This window comes from Sinocyclocheilus grahami, unplaced genomic scaffold, assembly GCF_001515645.1.
Source record: "Sinocyclocheilus grahami isolate Dianchi unplaced genomic scaffold, SAMN03320097.WGS_v1.1 scaffold488.1, whole genome shotgun sequence".
Classification (NCBI taxonomy): Eukaryota; Metazoa; Chordata; class Actinopteri; order Cypriniformes; family Cyprinidae; genus Sinocyclocheilus; species Sinocyclocheilus grahami.
Genome location: NW_015505667.1, coordinates 569,775 through 589,785, shown reverse-complemented (window position 1 = coordinate 589,785; position 20,011 = coordinate 569,775). Strand labels below are relative to the sequence as shown.

Here is a 20,011-nt window from a genome sequence, read left to right as displayed (position 1 = left end):
TTAGTTGCTGATTGCTGGATGCAATCATTATTGCAACGTGTTGATGCAACAATAGATGAACTCTTTAGACTTTTCATAAGGCTTCTTGTAAAAGGTAGACCTTGACAATAAGATAAAGCGATCCATGTTTCATCCATTTATTTGGCCTCCTCAAGGGAATCGCATGCAACTGTGGTGGGAGTTTTAATTGGCCGGTTGCATTGCAGCAAAACCTCCCAGTGCATGTCCTACCGGAATCTTCATATGTGCGCACGGCAAGGTGCACGTCCTCTTCGGAGAGCTCTTTGCCTTAGCTAATGGGGTTATTGATCATTTTGACACAGCCAACAGTTCTATAGGCCCCATGAAAGGCCTGCTCAAAGTGTAGCGCATCACAACCGGAATGCATTTAGATTACTTCATTGCAGCTCTGAGCAGCCAGTGCCTGCTGAAGATAGCTTTCTCAGCTGTCCCATCATTGCTGGCCTTTAAAGGACACGTTTTTTAAATATTTGTCACAAAACTCTTTATGCTGCTTCTCTTTTTCGTTTTCCCCAGCCCTGCTGCCAGATTGCCGTGAGCTCTGGCTTCAGGTGCAGAAAAATCCCATTGGCCAACCTGATGAGGTGCCAGCAAGGAAATTCAAGTTCTCCTGAGAAGTAATGAAGCAATCTGAATGTCATCTCTATATTGGCTTTAGAGGTTATGGAGAACTGTCCCACATAAAGATCGTAGCCACTGGCAAGTGTATAGAGTAGAGTTGTCTAGTGTTGATTTACAGTGCTGTGTATTTAATTAGATGATGGTAAAAAAAAAAATATATATATATATATATATAAACACCATCAGTTTAGGTTTATTTTGATTAACTGATTCTTTCACTGATCCCGTTGGTTGTTTGGATGGATGGATGGATGGTTATCCGTTTCATAATGAATTTCATTGATTCATTAATATGGATTGTCAAGTCATTCATTCATTTGACTGTTTGGATGGATGGATGAATGGGTGGATTTTTTTTTCTTAATACAGACAGCAGTAAACCATTTTTTTGGATTATGCATTAAATACGATTTTTACAAACCCAAAACAAATCACATGTGCACTACTGCACTACGGTGTAAAACTATAATGCACGTAAGAAAACAGCAAATGTCAAGCCTTCTGTCTGCTTTCTCTATTTTGTTACTAAGGCATAAGCTGTAGTTAATAGTTAGGTAATAGTGAGAATAAATAATGATATCTCTACATTATTGTGATGAAATGTCTGAGAAAGTATGTTCTTTTTGAGCAAAAGTATATGCAATTTTGTTCATTATTTGAAATGCAAAAACAAACAAACAAAAAAAAACATGCAAATTGAATGCATGGAATGAATGATGGGTATTTTCACTATTTATTTCTCAAACACATTTAATCACATAAGCACAGTAAGTGATAATTTACAGTCAGCCAGTGAGAACCACAAAATAAACCCTTACATGTTAACCTGTGATGTGAATAGGCTAATTAACAAATATATAAATGAATAAATGGACATAAAATAACATATATACATTATTCTGATATCATACCGCTACATACTAAATAAATGCATGGTCATGAAATATGATGAGAAATAATTTTGAATAGAAAGTTGACTGATGAAAAAATATATATATATAATGCTTGAAATTATGTGTGTGTTTATATATATATATATATATATATATATATACATCATGTTTTAAAATTGAAATGTTAAAATTAATTTTATCAACGAAAATGCTAATTTTTATCGCAAAAAATTTTAATTGGGTAAATTGCAACAATTTTAGCATATAAAGTTTAAACATACTGATCTTCGACTCTTGTCGAAGTTTTTTCTGATATATATATATATATATATATTTTTTTTTTTTTGCTACAGATTGCACACAAATATGCTTTGTGAACTGTTTCTGTTAAAGTACAAATAATTTTCAGTCTCACATAAGCAGAATGTATTCATTTGTTTCTGGATTCCTCATTGTGTTCTCTCAACAGCTGTTTAATTAGTACGCCAAAAGAAAAAACATCACAAAAAAGTCCTTGATCCCTCACTACCCAAGCGGCCATCAGTTTCATGCACTGTCAGGCCTGTTATCCCAAATGTCGGTGGCCTATATTTGCATTTATGCTGTGTTGCGAGGTCACGTCTGGCTTCCCTGGAGGTGAATCTACTTCCTTTACAAATCAAAAAAAGTCCTGGGCTCCGATATTGTTAATTACACAAGAGAAAGTGGAGCGATCTCATGAGATATGCAGAAAAAGAAGGGCGGTGATGTGGCTTTAAAGTCGTGTCTCTCCAGCTGTTTGCTGTCAAAGGTGGGGCTGGACATGACAGATAGCGGCCCCCTGAGACCCTGAGTGATTTAGGAAATACGTGACTGTGTTTTACACTCTGGAAAGGCCCCGTTTGCTAGCATTAGTGCTTATGTAAAGGGCACCTCTGTCTCATGCTTATGTGTCTGTGATTGCATTAATGCATCATGGATAGACGAGATAATGCACAGATCATGACTCAAACGTCGTGATTAACTGTGCTGTGTTGATTCTTAAATTATTCTACCTCTTGTGAACACAGATAGATGAGCACACACAAAGTCTACATTATTGTGATGAAATGTCTGAGAAAGTATGTTCTTTTTGAGCAAAAGTATATGCAATTTTGTTCATTATTTGAAATGCAAAAACAAACAAACAAAAAAAAAACATGCAAATTGAATGCATGGAATGAATGATGGGTATTTTCACTATTTATTTCTCAAACACATTTAATCACATAAGCACAGTAAGTGATAATTTACAGTCAGCCAGTGAGAACCACAAAATAAACCCTTACATGTTAACCTGTGATGTGAATAGGCTAATTAACAAATATATAAATGAATAAATGGACATAAAATAACATATATACATTATTCTGATATCATACCGCTACATACTAAATAAATGCATGGTCATGAAATATGATGAGAAATAATTTTGAATAGAAAGTTGACTGATGAAAAAAAAAATATATATAATGCTTGAAATTATGTGTGTGTTTATATATATATATATATATATATATATATATATATATATATATATATTCACCTATAGTCTATATCTTCCTGCAAAACTAATATTCATAAGAATCAAATCCGGCAGCTGAGCTGTGGTTTGTATGGTGTACGTCATGTTCAGATCATTCTGAACTCTCCACCTTGTAGAACAAATCAATGCACCTGCAGCCAGCATCATAATTAAGGCTTTGACGAAGCTCTTTCATTTACAGACGCAGGGCTAATAGGCTTGTCAGACTGTACGATAAATCAGCCATCAGCCCCATCAGACTCAAGTTCTTTCCCAAAGCTGCCCGCCACAATCAACCTCTGTCAAATAAAAGCCACTTTGTTTCATGCCTTGGGGAAACGGGTGGAGATTAGGTCTTTGATTGACATGCAGTGCGTCAAAAGGCGCTCTTGTGTTGTTAGATTGCAAAAACAATTATATATCATCTCATCTGATCTGTGCTCTTACTTATTAAAAGCAAAGTCCGGGTTGAGATATTCATGCTGACATATAGCCACCGAAGACAATTAAAATGGTTGTTCATAATTGATATATTGATATATCAAATCCGGCAGCTGAGCTGTAGTTTGTATGGTGTACTTCATGTTCAGATCATTCTGAACTCTCCACCTTGTAGAACAAATCAATGTACCTGGAGCCAGCATCATAATTAAGGCTTTGACGAAGCTCTTTCATTTACAGATGCAGGGCTAGTCTTGTCAGACTGTACGATAAACAAGCCATCAGCCACGTCAGACCCACATCATGCTCTTCTAATTTATTGCATTGAAATAAGACAAACTTTTATGCAATCTCCCATCACTGGTTTGCCAAATGTTTATTAGTGCAGCTGTGTTTAGTTTTAATCTATTCTCATAAAGAATAAAGACTAATAAATAAAGCAATTTTGTGAAATTATAAATCAAATTGTGTATGCCAAATAAACATTTAGCAATGAAAGTCCCGTTTGGTTGGAGAAGAAACTGATTATCCTGTTATAAGGTGGTTTGCAGAACATGAAAGAGAAATGTGTCAATGTTTCTAGTCGAATGGCCTTTATTAGGTATGTTTAATGCTCAAAAGTTGCTCTTTCATGACTTAATGGATCTCAGTTAAGTTTCTTTTCAGTAACAAGTTTGTCTCAGATTTTCTCTTAAATATCTTTAGGCAAAAAAACAAAACAAAAATTGGGATTTGGGATTGCAGTTTGAGATGTTCTTTTTCCGACTATCAGAAATCTGGTGTCTTTTTCTCTGAGAAGATCAATCTGAGAAGCATAAGACTCAACTTGCTCCAGAAGACATATGAGATATTAAAAGGAACTCATGTGATTTGTCATGTGTTACGCGTCTAAGGGGCCATTTACACAACACAGTTTTCAATTAAAATCAAAGTGCACAATCCGTGTAGACAGGGGTGGTTGTCATATGTATGCAAAACCTTTGAAAAATGCAAGGGAACATTTCCGTTTTGTAGTATATCATTGCCGCGTAAATGTACCATAACATTCATGAATTTTTCAACTTCTTTAGCATTATTGCACATTTGGTCAGCGGAAGTTACTCATGGTCATATTAGCAGGATGTGGAAAGACAAACAGTTGCAAACAATCGCTGGCAGTTTGATGGCATTCGAGGGGCGATTCACCAATGTGCCCTTCATGACTGACAGTCAATGGTGGCCTGTCGTCATTTTCTGTCTGTTATTACAGCTACAAAGAGCGTCCCATGCACCACCCGCTAATAGTAGCTTTAGTGACAGTAAATGTCAAGCAGAGGGCTACAAAGTGTATGTTAGGGCACATGGTCAAGGCAAAGGCAACAGAAATGTGTAGACCTTAACCTGTTTACAAGCTAGCAGGCCTGTAAGGTGTTGTTATATTTAAGTAAAATGTCACCCTCTTCTCTGGATCTTACTGGATATAACTAAAGTGCTGCTTTTTTCATAGATGTTGTCCTTAAACTCCTATTATTTGTAAGGATTGTTGTGTCAGCACCGTCTACCATTTTTGTCTTCAAATGAAGACGAATAGCTTTTTTCTGATCTGACAGGAATCTCTGGAGCAGATTCCAATGCCACATTAATAATATATTAAAGTATTATGATTCTGCTCAAGAGAATCAGCCAGTGTCTCAATTAACTGCATAGTTGTTTTTCTTTTTTTTCTTCTTTTTTTATATTATAATATTTGAAGAGTTCAGATGCAAAACCCTCTAAAAGCCATCTGAAATTTTCTTCCCAAATTAGCATTCTTATCAAGCTCCTATGTTTATGTTAAGTTATTTCACTTTAATGGCAATGAGAAGAAACTATTCAATGGCATTAAAGTGAATTAACTGAACATAAACACAGCAGCCAAATAAAAACGCACATTTTAAAGGAAATGTTCAGATGGATTTTAGAGGGTTTTGCATCTGAACTCTTCATATATATGTTTTATTCCCACCAAAATGGCACAGACAATTTGATTTAGAATTATAAATAATATTTGTTGTTATTGTAATATTTGTTATTATTTAAAATAATACTGAATTATCAATTTTTACTTTTTAATTTATACATTAATTACATTTATGTGATTTGTAAAATTGTAAAATAGTTCAAATATTATTATTTTTTAATGTGCAAATGTCAACATCTAATTAATAATTAGCTTATTTTTCCATTAATATTTAAGCCTGTTGCAAAGTGTCTACATAGCATAAATGTAATTCACCCCAACCAGCTCTTACAAAATTTTTGGAACATGATAATACTACATTTTCTGTACATTTACTGTGGTACTACCAAGTTTTTTTTTTTTTTTTACCTCCCCAGTACCTTGTAGTTCCATGTAAATACCATGGTGCATTCATTACAGTATTTCAAAATATCATAGTAATGTTGTCCCATCACTGTACCATAATACTACCACAGTATGTTGCTGTAAGGCAGGCCATAGAGTTGTCCAGTGCTTACATTAGCACACCGCTCAATACCACACAATAGCCTGTACAAGTATCCTTAATTATAGAACACACGCATAGAGCCTTTCTGAGCATTTATGATGTGCAGTTCTGTTTTTATAAAGATCTGAGTCAGCCGTCAAACCTAAAATGGAATTTAAGCCCTGTCTCAAGAGCTCAGAAGAGCCGAATTGGATTTTGAGTTGTGAAGAGAGGCATTACTTTAACTTTTGTTTGGATCTCAGTTGAGTGTCTCAACAGTTCTTCCACTGTCCTTCACACTCCTCTTTATTCTTCTGGGGTGCTTTAGCTCAAATAATGACAAAGATATTCTCCATCAGTCTCCATTTATAGAGAAAGAGAATTTGAAATCAATATCCTATGTGTTTGTGTAATTGCTGGTCAATTATATTATATGAGGTGTACACTTGTACACTTATGCATGAATTGATAGATTAGTCAGATTGGCTCATTGCTATTTGACAAGCATATCAGACTTTCTGTTCTCTTTTTATGCACATATGCACAAGCACACTGAAACTGAAACGCACTCCCACACATTTTATTTTACATGAATCTTATTTGATCATGAAAAGGTCTTGGTAACTCAGATTTCACACATTCTGAAATTGGAGAAGGAAAACAAATCAGTGACTCAATCATAAAGTCAGTCACTTGTTTTGTTCCTGAATGATTCTGTGTTTTGAACAAATCTGTAAAGTGAATGAATCAATGTTGCACCCATAAAGTCAATCACTTGTTTCATTCATGAATGAATCACTGTTTTGAACATATCAGTTGAGGGAATGATTCAATGACTTAATCATAAAAATGTATTTTGTTTGAATCTTGAATGAATCAGTCTTTTGAATGAATCAGTTCAGTCAATGAATCAACGATTCACTCAAAAGGAAAGTCTCTTTCGCCACCTTTCATTATCTTTGTAACCTGCAGAAAAAAAATACACTAATTTTAGCAACACACTACTCTATATAGCATATACTGCTATATAGCACACAGCTTGTAAACTTCTGTGTCTTAAACTGCTGTTATGTTTCTTTTATGTAATTTTGAAGCTTGACAGCCCACTTTCCCATTCACATTCATTGTATAGATAAAGCAGCTTAGACATCCTGCCAAACTTTCTGTTTGTGATTCCCGGAAAAGAAAAATCATAATGATTTAAATTTTTGGGCGAACTATTCCTTTAATTTCTCTCCCATTAATTTTCTGCTGGTTTGGGCAATACACTTTTTTATGATTCTCTGGGCACGACACCATAAGTCATAAGCATTTTTCTCTTAAGATAATAAAGGAAGATTGTAGCCAAAAATTCAAGAATTCAGAATTGAAAAAATCACTTAAAAATAATGGCAGAATGTGTGTGTGTGTGTGTGTGTGTTTTAATAACTTATTATGTATTAGAGCAGTTTGTCGTGTATGTGCTGATAAAAGGTTCATGGCTGAACTTTTTGATGTTGCTGTTGATATTTCAGTGACATAAAGGTTACAATGCCAAAAGCAAAGCTATTTCCTGGAAGACAACCAGACCGCTTAGAAATGTAGCTGGGATTCAAAAAATCTTCACACAAGATGGCAGTCTTTAAACAGTGCTTCTCCAGAGAGATAATTTTCACTTTCAGGTCTTCAAATCATTCCTAATCTTTTTAACAAGCTCTTCAGAAACGTATAAAGTCATCTCAAAGACGAATGGAATGGAAGAGCTTCATACTAGCACGAATGTCAGTGGCAGCGATATTTTGGTTACTAATAATCTTTAGAATCGGTTTCATTCCTGATATTAATGGAGATGATTACTGTGTTTAAATAAACTCAGTTACCACATGCTTGTCATACCTGCTGAGACGGAGTCTTGCTCTGCAGTGAACCATAATGAGAAAATTTGATTTTAGAGGTTTTCAAGCATGTTGCAAGCTGAAAGTGACAATCTTACTACTGGTAGCTGCTTTTTGCTTTGGTCTTTCACTAGATCAGTTAGCACTACTGGGTGCACCTTAGATTACACAATTAATATTCATAAGCCAAGCTGATAAGTGCTACATTATGCTCACATTTCAGATTATTTCTATGCCTCTGGTTAGAAGCAATAATGAACTAGAGCGGTTTGCCTGGCAGGTAAATAGTAGAATAATCATCTTAATCTGAATGCATCTATGCCTGGTCATTTTCCACATTATTTATTTTATTTTTTTTGACATTTCAAATGTGTTGTGTGTTTGAAAAGTTGCATGAAAGCTGAATTGTGAAGTTTCAACCACTTCAGGTAGTCAACTAACCTCAGGCATTCAATCAAGCCGTAGAGGAACATTGAGGATTCCTCGAGGAACAATGCACCTCACCGTTAGAGGAGAACATGGTCATTCTACAGATAAGAGACAGAACATTTTTACCTCAGTGAGATAAAGGCCTTCTGTGCTGCAGGCTTTCTGGTTATGGTCGGAAAGAAAATTACAGAAGGGTAACATATATTTGCTACAGGCCTGACTGAAAGTAATTTATGCATTTAAAGCATGCTTCTGTTTTTGTGTTATTTCTTTTTCTGCCTGCGTGCCTCGGAAGAAACATTCAAAACACTTTTTATAGTAAAGGACATATACCATACAATGGGAATAGACTAAGGTTGTTGTGAAGAAACCATTTTATTAAAGTGAAATGCAAGTACAAAAATGAAATGTGTATATATATATATATATATGTGTGTGTGTGTACAAGACTGCATATATATTTGAATCAAATATTGCTTTGCATTGACTGTGTTTGAAGTAGTATCATATACTAATGCATAGTTTTTTGTTGTTGGTTTGTTTTTGTTTTTTATTATTATGAAGTATGCAAGGCTAAATGTTTCGATCAGCAGTATATGTGCATACAATATGTTAAATATATCACTGATAGGGTAATTTTTTATCATACATTAATGCATTTATTTAAGGTTTTGTTGCGACAGGTAGCAAAAATACAGTGGTGGATTTTATGGTGTATCTAACTTAAATCTGTTTAGTACTTTGTGGTCTGAACAGCAAAGGAAATGCATGAAATCTGATTTTTTTTTACAAACCCGATCCAAACCACTTTCATATGTGGTTTTAAATCTGTATATAGTCAATCAAAAATAAATTACTGTAACATGATCCCAGTATGTTGCATGTTTAATTCAGCGAATGGCATCCAGATGTCATGCCTTTTGCAATTTTAATTGTATTTAAAAATGTTGTCATTTTTAGCAGTCTGTTTAAATAATGGGTCAAGAAAGAGAAATTTGTGATTAATATCACTTCTGAATAACTAACTAAATATAATTTTGGAAATAAATACAGTTATGTTGCATTTTAAGCAAGTTTTTGTAAAATATGGAATGGAATTATGAAATGTAATGCATTGCATTGTGGGATAAAGTATTCTGAACAATGTGCTATGATTGTATACTGCACGTTTGCAAATGTAGCTGGTCATGCATTCAGAAAAAAAAAATCCTGCATACTAAGTATGCCTTTCTGAATCGTGGTCAACCATTCGCCATTGGTTTAATTTTTTTACTTTTTATTTATTTATTTATTTATTTTAAATTTTCGTGTCAATTCAAGGTGACTAAGAGTGTGAGTCACAGTCACTCATCCATCATAGCTTTGCTAATCCATTAGTTCAGCCACTTAATCGGCAGATATTGAGCCATTACAGCTGCTAATTACCACAGACAATTGCAATGGCCCAATGCGCTCTACCTGATAAATACAAAGCACTTTCAATATCTGAGAGGCTGTCTTGCATTTCAGTTAGATAATTAAATGTTCCTGTACCCTAAGTGGATATGGCTCAAGTGCTCTCAGAGTTTGTAAAGTATGCTAGCCCATCCTAGCTGTGCAAAAGTTAGTTTTAAGGGTAATTGAAGGATATCATGTTCAGGGGATGGAGTCATGTTGCTGTCATTATTGTTTGAATGTCGAATATAACCACAATTGATGCTACAAAAAAAATAGCTATTAGCAAATGTTTCCATTAAAAGCTTTATGCAATCTGGAAATGCATGCCTGTTTGAATAATATCAGTAGAAATGCATGCATTGTGTGTTTATATTTTTGTATTTTCAAAAATACAACTTGATAATTAAAGGTTAAACACTCCAAGTGTCTGGACTAAAAATGGACAGAATGGATCTCTCATCCTATTTGAGTGTATGTCAATGAAAACCAGGCTTTGAAGGATCAGTGTGCAATTGGACCAATAGGTTCATGTCCGATTTTTACGTACCAAAGCTTTTTTGTACATATTCGCTGTAATTTACACTACATTATACCATATGTATGTCCCTCAAAAACATGTTTTTTATTTTGTGTCAAATTAAATATGGCAGCCATCCCGAGGTTTCATTGTCATATTTTGGTATAAGTGTTTTAAAATGACAGGAATCTTAATCAAAATGTAGCAATAGGGGAAATTAACATGCACAATTAAAAATCAGATATCGATAAATAATAATAATAGTAGTACTAATAATAATAATAATAATAATAATAATAAAGCATCCAATGTCAGCCAGTAACTGGTCCAGTACCATTATATCATGCATTCCAATTTATTACAGGCTTGTTGAGATAAGTAGCTAAACATTTTTGGTGTATCTAATTCAAATATCTTTAGTTACTTGTGGTCTGAACAGCAAAATAAACACATGAAAATCAGATTACAAACCCGATCCAAATCACTTTCATATGTGTTGAAACCTGATTAAAATCAATCAAAATAAATACTGAAATACTAAATTCTGAAATTCAAACATGTTTTATGTGTTTCAGCTGTTGCAGGGCAAGTCAATACCAAAGCTTGGCACCCTGGACCAAATCGAGACAGGAAGTGGAGACGGATACAGTGGAGAGTGTGATGACGAGGATGGATGCTGGGGATCAGGGAACGGAGCGGCCGAGAGGAGAAGAATAGTCACTATATGTGAGTATCAATCTCAGATGGATGGATGTCTGATAGGTTTATAGTAGCCAACTTGAAAAAAGTGAGATACAACACTTCCTGGGAACACCTCTTTCTTCATGGGAATAGATTTGGAGAAATTTAGCATTGTGTACATAATTTGCTCACCGATGGATCCTCTGCAGTGAATGGGTGCCGTCAGAATAAAAGTCCAAACAGCTGATAAAAGCATCACAATAATTCACAAGTAATCCACACAACTCCAGTCCATCAATTAACATCTTGCGAAGCCAAAAGCTGTGTTTGTGAGAAACAAATTTTAACTTCAAACCATTATTTCCAGCTAAAATATGAGTCCTAATATTGCTTTCTCCTGTGATAAAGTTGTCTGAATCAGGAGATAAATATGCACAGATCAAGCACTGTTTACAAGCAAAAACAGTTCTAAACAAATATTTCTTTGGATTTTGATGTGAGAGGACACTAGGGGATGGAATTTTTTCACTGGATGAAGCCTAATTATGGATTATGGACTCATTTCAGATATAAGAAATGGTTTGATGGTAAAAACGTGTAAATTATGTATATGCTTTTTACAAACACAGCTTTTGGCTTCACAAGATGTTATTGAATGGACTGGAGACGTGTGGATTACTTGTGGATTGTGATGTTTTTATCAGCTGTTTGGACTCTCATTCTGACAGCACCCATTCACTGCAGAGGATCCAGTGGTGAGCAAGTGATGTAATGCTAAATTTCTCCAAAAGAAACACACATCATGGATGGCCTGAGCTGAGGGTGAGTACATCATCAGCAAATTTTCATTTTCAGGTGAAATATACCTTTAACACAGTAAACAATGTCCTTTTATTAATTGTAGACCTGCTAATCAAATGCGAGTCACTTTGTTCCTTTGTACATCATAGTTTGACCGTCATAAGTCAGAGATAACAAGTAGGAAATACCACATCCGCTATTTGAATGGAAGGCGAAATTAGATCAGACATTCATTGGTGCTTGATATCAGAGTGTAATTAAGAGGTGGAATTAAGGTCAAGCGTATAGAAACATTTTTTCCAGACATTTCCTTTTCCTCCAAATTAATTATGCAATCACAAATAACGTGGTTGTAAAAAAGTGGAACAAATCAAAGTGGCCATCTGGTAATTACTTCATCTTCCGGAGGGGATTGGATCTCTGACCCGTGGCCCCACTAAATCAACCTCAAGGGCTGCGTGCTTCTCTCTCTCCAAGCCTCCTCTATCTCCCGTATGCTCATCTGATTAATTGCCCCACTCTTTTTGTCTGGATGGGGCGTTCTGGGTCATCTAAATGTGCCGTTGCATCACGCCGGTGTTTCCTTTTCCGCCTGTCAATCTGCCGTAGTGTGTCAGAGCCGCCTTATACTTCTCTCATAATTCATGGAACGCAGTGACAATGCGCTCATTTATCACCGTCTCTCCCTCTCATCCGCTGTACGGTTTTCTGTCCAAAACCACTTCACGCCTCAGCCACCAATGCGCCACCTGTTATGACTGTCAATAAGTCACGCAGATGGGGGCTCCGCAGTCAGCAGTCACACTTTGTGTTTGGATCTAGATATGGAGGCAAAATGACAACTGCTAACGTGACAAGAGTTAGTGAAGGAGACATCGGCATCTTCATGCTCACTTACATTCATTTGTTTTGTGACATACTGCTTGTGTGTTATTCTGCAATAAAACCCTTTCTTAATCAGTGACTTTATTTCTACCTAGCTACTTTGCTAGTAAATAATATAATTGCAGTAAATTTCATTAAAACAAGATACATTTACTTTTATGTTTAGAAGCAAGATTGCAAAGCATATAATTTTGTTTTCAGATAATGTATGATTTGCATTTTGTGATGAAATCATGTTGCTTGCCTGTGCAAAACTTGCTGTCATGGTGCTGGGGTGTTCATAGTCTCAGCCCGTGACGTCACGCCCACGGACCGTTGGCTGAACGTCTGATGCATACGGCACACAAAATTGGAAACACTTCAGGAGTTTCGAAGTCGTCATTGGATTGGTTGAATTATACTGGATTTCCAGAAGACTCGTGTGTTGCGTTCTTTAACGTTCTGCCTGGAAACAAACCTACCGTAACGCCAAACCCCATCATGTTAGAAGAAAGCCGTCATGTTTACAACTGTGATAATGAGCGCTTATCAGGATCAAATAAATGTTGGATTTTCAAAAGTATGTGAAATATTTAAAGTTTGCAGCATAGAATCTTTAAAATACGTCCAAGAGTTTTACACACGGTCTGTTATTGTGGGGACATTTCGACGCCCCTAAACATGACACGGCACAAAACGAGAGGTTTCTTTATCTGTCAGTCATATGGCCTCTTGGGCAGTCCTTGCCATTCAAAACGGCAAAGGTTCCCAGACCTTCTGCCGTGAGACTGAAGGTCTGGCTACGCAAAACTAGGGTGTTCAGGGTGGAAAAGGGTTTCTATTGTGTGCTGACTGGTGAGGCATTGCATAGTGGTTGCTATGGTTTTCTGGGTGGTTGTTATGCCATTCTAGGTGGTTGCTGTGGTGTTATGGGTGGTTGCTAGGTCATTATACTTGGTTACTAGGATATTATTGGCCATTGATATGGTGTTCTGGATGGATGCTATGGTGTTAGGCATTGCAAGGTAGTTGCTTGGTGATGCTAGGTGGTTGCTAGGCACTTGCTATGGTGTTTTGGGTGGTTGCTAGGACATTTCAGAGCCGTTGCTATGGATTGGACATTTCAGAGTGGTTGCTAGGGTCTTATAGGTGGTAGCTATGGTATTACTGGTCATTGTTAGGTAGTTCTAGGTAGTTGTTAGGGTTTATTTGATGACATGTTATGATGTTCTGGTTGGCTTTCTAGAACATTGCCTGGTGGTTGCTAGGGTGTTATTGGTGGTAGATTCTAGGGTGTTGTAAGTGGTTCCTATGGCTTTTTAGGTTGCAGTTATACTTCTCTGCTTGTTTGCAAGAGCATTGCCAAGTGGTTGCTAGGTATTGCTAGGTGGTTGCTAGGGTGTTCTGGATGATTGCTAGGGCATTGTAGGTGGTCACTAGGATGTCATTGATCGTTGCTATAGTGTTTTAAGTAGTTGCTAGTGTGTGGGAAGTCTGATGTTATGAATTTTGAAAAAAAAAAAGATTACGAAATTTAAATGTATTTTTTTGTGGTATCAAAAGACAAAGTGACTGCTCATCCTTTTTTCCCTTTTGAATGTAAAGTTTGTAGCCAAATAAATTTGTTTTGTCTTTAACTTAAAGATTGAAAAGTAGCAATCATTTCTATGCAACATCATCATCAGCAACATTATTATCGGCATGAAATGCATTAAAAAAAAAGTTTAATTTGTTTTCTGTAACTCTCAGTTTGTCCTCCAGTTGGCATGTATATATAACAAGCAAACACAGTGCGATGTACATTTTATCAGGACACTATGTTGTAGTGCAGTTGAAGTTAAAATGTTTTGTTGTTCAGCAGGATTTGCTGAAGTATTGAAATATTCAGTAGTTTATGGTCTCCTTCGATTTATCAAACCCTAAAGCTGCTGAGGTACAAGAAAGAAAATAAAAACAAAGGAAAATAATCAGTCTTGCCGATACTCACCTGTCACTTAAAACATTCGCTGGCGATACACAAAAATCACCACTCACTTCCAGATTCAAATCACTCTTTTTACCACTAACTTTTGATTAATATTGAGCTCCTGCCTCGAGCGCTGTCACAATGGAAGATATCTGTGAGCGCTGGGACCAAGCTTCAGTGGGTCACGCCAAGGGGAAATAACTAAATAAATACAACAGAAACAAACGCGACTGTTGTCTTCCCTCAATGTGAAAGTAATAAATAAAATATTAACAGACATGAGGCTTGTGATTCTGGCTCAGTCTGCTGGAGTCTTCAGACAAAAGGACGCGTCACCAGGCTCCTTGTCAATGTCACCTGCGCACGTTCTTGTGCTTGGCAGCGAATCCAGACGCTGTGTACTTGGTATGGAAAACAAAAGCCGTCAGCGAGACGTATCGGCAGGGAGTCACATTGATCTCCAGTAAGGAGACACAGTGAGAGGAAGTGGAGGCAGGTCCCTTCGGTGAGCACTTGTTAATTAATAGCCTGTCTCAGAACGGGATTACATGATATCGCCCCCCGGTTTTCATCCTGAGCTATCGCTTGAAGGTGATCTTTTGCACCTGATGAGCTGTAATGATCTTGTTGTATTTAAATGGGTCCTTTAAGGGACCGGATGCTTTTGGGGCACTTCTGTGGCCACAACTCACGATATACTGCTCATCAGTGGTTATGTAGAATGAGAGGTGCTGTGACACCGATTGCTTGCTGAAAAACAACAGGCCATGCCAGTGGGATGGGAATTGTTCTGTAGTTGTTTTAAAGAAGCATCCCTTAGCAATAATAAGGTGTAACTTAATAGCCAAACAACAATACTAAACAACAACAACAAAAAAATACTATTAGGCATCTTTAAAATGAAATGAAATTTATTGCAACCAATTCATATTAAATTCAAATTCAGCAATTGAGCTGAAATGTAAAATACTTCATCAGTTCAATTCTGGAAGGTGCATACACTCTTAAGTTTGATATCATGTCCAAATATGGACGGATGAGTCAGTCTGCAACACACACAGGGGTAGTGCAGCCTGCCGTGTGCAGCCCACTCGACACGGGAAACCACCACCGCTGAAGCGCCGTACCACCAGCACGAGAGCCCACCGAAGAGCGTGCTTGACTGTAGTTTATCACTACTGCAGAGGTCAGGAGCAGAACGATAGAACCGCTCGGCTCCGAAGCGAAAAGCTGAATATGCGCTGCACCTGCTGCCTACTTATACTCACGCTGTGATCAGCAGCAGCTGGATGCAATAATCGCATGCCAATGTGCATTGGCTCGTTTAGTTTACACTCGAAGTAGATTGGTCCCTCTAAGCGAGATCCCAATTCGTCGGTCCTCCGACGTGACGTCGAGAGTGACCGACTGAGAGGGAACCATGAACAGAACTGTACATTAAGTTTGTTCCAATATTTTAAAGATATTTTTTCATGCCCAAGCGGAGTTCAAAGTAGGTCTAATTGGCATTCTGCAATAACAGAAAGTTTAATGCATTATTCACTGTGACTGCATAGATGCTCTTTTGTTAATGATGCCCCTTAAAATCAGATACCGAAAGCTAGAGCTTTAAAAGTTTGATCTGCTTGCTAATGAATCAAAAAGAGGCCAAGCAGTCCAGACGACATGCAGATTGTCTAAATGAGGCGTCATGGTGAAAACCTGCTGGCTGTGTGACATCAAGAAGCTCTTGACTATTACCGCAGCTGTCGGTGGTCACAGCTGGTAGGGAGAGGGAATTTTAACCAATGCAGGAATTAAAATAAAATTCATATCCAGTTGTCTGATAACGAGAGGGACGTACAGATGAAGCACCGCCATTGTGCTTGTTTAACTAATGCTCCGCTCTGAAGAGGCCCGCCGAAAATGACCTGCTGTGTCACAGAATGATGAAAATGAACGATAATGATTCTCGTCGGAGCGCCCTGATGCTCAGTGAATCATAGTGGGGAAGCTCCTCATAGGACTAGTCTGTCATCAACAAAATATTGCTTATAGATACTTCAAATCAAGCAGGATCTGAAAGTGGACGCATCTTATGCATCACTGATGAGATGTTAGAGAGACTGCTCACTAGCTGTCAGAGCCGTTCTGTTCTATTACCCAATTTAAAGTACTGACAGTACTAGGTTAACTACATTTTTTTAGTCTTGTGACAAAATAGATGAAAATTTGTGGAGTTTTGTTAGTTTGTGTGAATCTGGAATTTTTGCATTATTTTTTAAGTCTCTAATCAAAATATAAATAATTTTTTTTGTTATATAAATCTGTTATACAAGTCTTTCTGTCTATCTTTCAATCATTCCATCTATCATTATATCCATCTTCCCATACATCCATTATTCATCCATCCATCCGTCCTTCTATCCATCCATCCATTCATCTGTCCGTCCATCTAAAGTTCATGTCTCTCAAATCAAGTTGATGATTATTTTTGGGTGAACTAGCTTTATCATAGCTATACAAATATTTTTTAAAGCCATACAGCTATATAAATATTTTTGAGTCTATTTATTTTTGATCTCAGATTAAATCTTATCAATTATGGTATCGCAGTTATTGAAAGCGACCAGCTGGAAACCTGCCAAAGTACAGACCCTTAAATGTGAATGACTGAGACTCTACGGACGAGCAAACTCACTCACAGATGTTGCAAAGCCCAAATAAACCTGCAACCTCCTGCTTAATCCCGCTCTGAACAACTAAACCGCAATTTCCCCAGTCAAACATGCTTTTTTTAAAGGGTAAATTAGGGGCTAACTGTCTCCCTTGAGTGACTTCTTTCAAAACCCTGTCAAACATGAAATCAGTGTTGAGTGTCTAAACACTTTATTATTTATTCTGGACTTGTCCAGGATACAAACACAGATACGGCAGCCATTAGTCTGGCCATTTGCAGGCATTAGAGCTCAGAGTGTGAGATGAGTTATGGCACCCTGCAGAAAAATACAGTGCTTCATGTGGGGAAACCAAATGCTGATGCTATCTCGGTGTGCCACTGCTGCTGGGAAATTATACATTTACCCCTCTTTTATACAAGATTAATTTAATCTGATATTTTCATCTATTAAAAATTATTTTATATATTGAAAACTTTTTTCATGCAAAGTATATCACAGGTTGCTGCTGCATAGCTGTTTTGTTAACTTAGATTGCTGGACTGAGACCCAAAACACTGAATGCGAGTTTGTGAATGCAAGCATTTCGCAAGTTCAATTTTCTGTAAAGTTTGTTGCTATGTGTTTGCTAGGGCATTCTGGATGGTTGCCAAGGCATTGCTGTGTGGTTGCTAAGGTGCTCTAGGATGTTGCTAGGGAATTTCTGTTTGGATTCTAATGCTTTTAGCATTTTTATATTTGGTAGCTAGGGAAGTCAGCCTGCTTTTAGCATGCTTCAGTGAGGTTGTTAGGGTAATTTATGTGTTGTTTATTTATTTATTTTTAGTTTTGCGCATTTCTTGCTTTTGTTTCTGACGTTACACAATACAGACACGTCCTATTTCCAAAACCCCACTCTCACGTACATGTTAGGGATGGGTACCGAAACTCGGTATTTAATCGGTACTGGGGCTAAATTATGAAAGACCGGAGTATCGATAAGCTCTGACGTTAACGGTTCTGCTATCGGTACTGCAGAAATTAATAAAACACACATACATTTATTATTGCTATATATACATTATCTAGCAAATTCTATCTCACCAGAGTCGCTAGCTGTTTTTCAAACATTTGTCTATGATGCTATGATTTTTTGCTATTCGCAATTCAGAAGCGAGATCGCGTTCACGCGGAGGAGCTTCAGCACGCGCAATATGAAATTCCTGTTTAATTATGATAGAAGAGAGAACTAAACATTCAAACATCTGCTTACACTTTAGGCCTGTGGCTGTTTTATTAAGCTAATTTTATTTTTTTATTTTGATTTTGGCTTCTAAGGATTATACAAAAGAAGACATGAGGTAAAGCTATTTAAAAACTAGCTGCGTTTCGTATTGCGCAACTTCCCTTCACAGCGGTGCGCATTCGTTCCTCCCTAAAACCCAAACTTAACGTCAGAATCAGCTCAATTGGTGATTGTTGTAAGATGCCGTCTTTACTGTTGCTAAATTGCGGGACATGTTTGATAATAAAATGTTGAAAGCACAATCCGCACAAGAGACGCTGTTCCTCAGGCTGAAATGTACGGTGGCCGAGAAGTGCAGAACAAATCACAATTCTGAAAACAAAATAACAAATTACAAACGCAAATGCAAATCTAAAAAACAAAATAACAATTCAGAAAACACAACAACAAAACAATTCAGAAAACATTATAACAAGTCAGAAAACACAATGACAAATTCGAAAACAAAATAACAAGTCAGAAAACACAACGACAAATTCGAAAACAAAATAACAAGTCAGAAAACACAACGACAAATCCGAAAACAAATGAACAAGTCAGAAAACACAACGACAACTCAGACAAACCGGAAGAGGGAGGTATAGTTTGAGACAGTTCCATTGGTTTGGGATTACTCACCGCTGACTGGACGAGACATCTGTCAATCAACGTATGCAGGGAAGAACCAGCCGAAGAACAGCAGAGTTGTGGTAGAAAGTTCGGAAATGGTATTAAAGTTGCTCAGTTTAAATGTATTGTATGAATTGCCCTTACTCTGGAATAAAAAATACGGAGTGCATATTTACATTTAGTTAAAAGTGGCTGTAGAACATCAGCTCCAGTGGTGCAGATGGATGCTTAAAGCCCTTGGCTTTTTGACGCGATCGACCCGGGTTCGAACCCGCCTTTTGCCGAACTTTTTTTCCTTCCTTTTTCAAATCTCGTATCACATCGTAAAGGCATTTATTTTCAATAAAAAGCATATTGCTAAAAATACTGCTATTTTCACTTAGTGTAAAAAGAATCCATTGCTAATACGAGATTTGAAAAGGGAGGGAAAAAAAGCTCGGCAAAAGGCAGGATCGAACCCTGGTCGATCGCGTCAAAAAGTCAGTGACACGCACTTATCCATCAGCGCCACTGGAGCTCACGAGTCACAGCCACTTTTAACTAAATATAAATATACACCCCGTATTTTTTATTCCATAGTAAGGGCAATTCATACAATACATTTAAACTGAGCTACTTTAATACCATCTCCGAACTTTCTACCACGACTCTGCTGTTCTTCGGCTGGTTCTTCCTGTATACGTTGATTGACAGATGTCTCGTCCAGTCAGCGGTGAGTAATCCCAAACCAATAGCACTGTCTCAAACTATAGCTAACTTTTCCAGTTTGTCTGAGTTGTCGTTGTGTTTTCTGACTTGTTAATTTGTTTTCATATTTTGTCGTTGTGTTTTCTGACTTGTTATTTTGTTTTCAAATTTGTCATTGTGTTTTCTGACTTGTTATAATGTTTTCTGAATTGTTGTTGTG

At 36.9% G+C, this 20,011-nt stretch overlaps 1 protein-coding gene across 1 annotated transcript in view; it reads left to right on the top strand.

The window, feature by feature from the left end:
- The window catches only part of LOC107553999 (glypican-5-like), a 257,910-nt gene that overhangs the window by 138,782 nt on the left and 99,117 nt on the right, over positions 1 to 20,011 (top strand). The window contains exon 6 of the mRNA XM_016236357.1: positions 10,817 to 10,967. Coding sequence (XP_016091843.1) covers positions 10,817 to 10,967 — 151 coding nt within the window. The remainder of the gene's footprint in view (positions 1 to 10,816; positions 10,968 to 20,011) is intronic.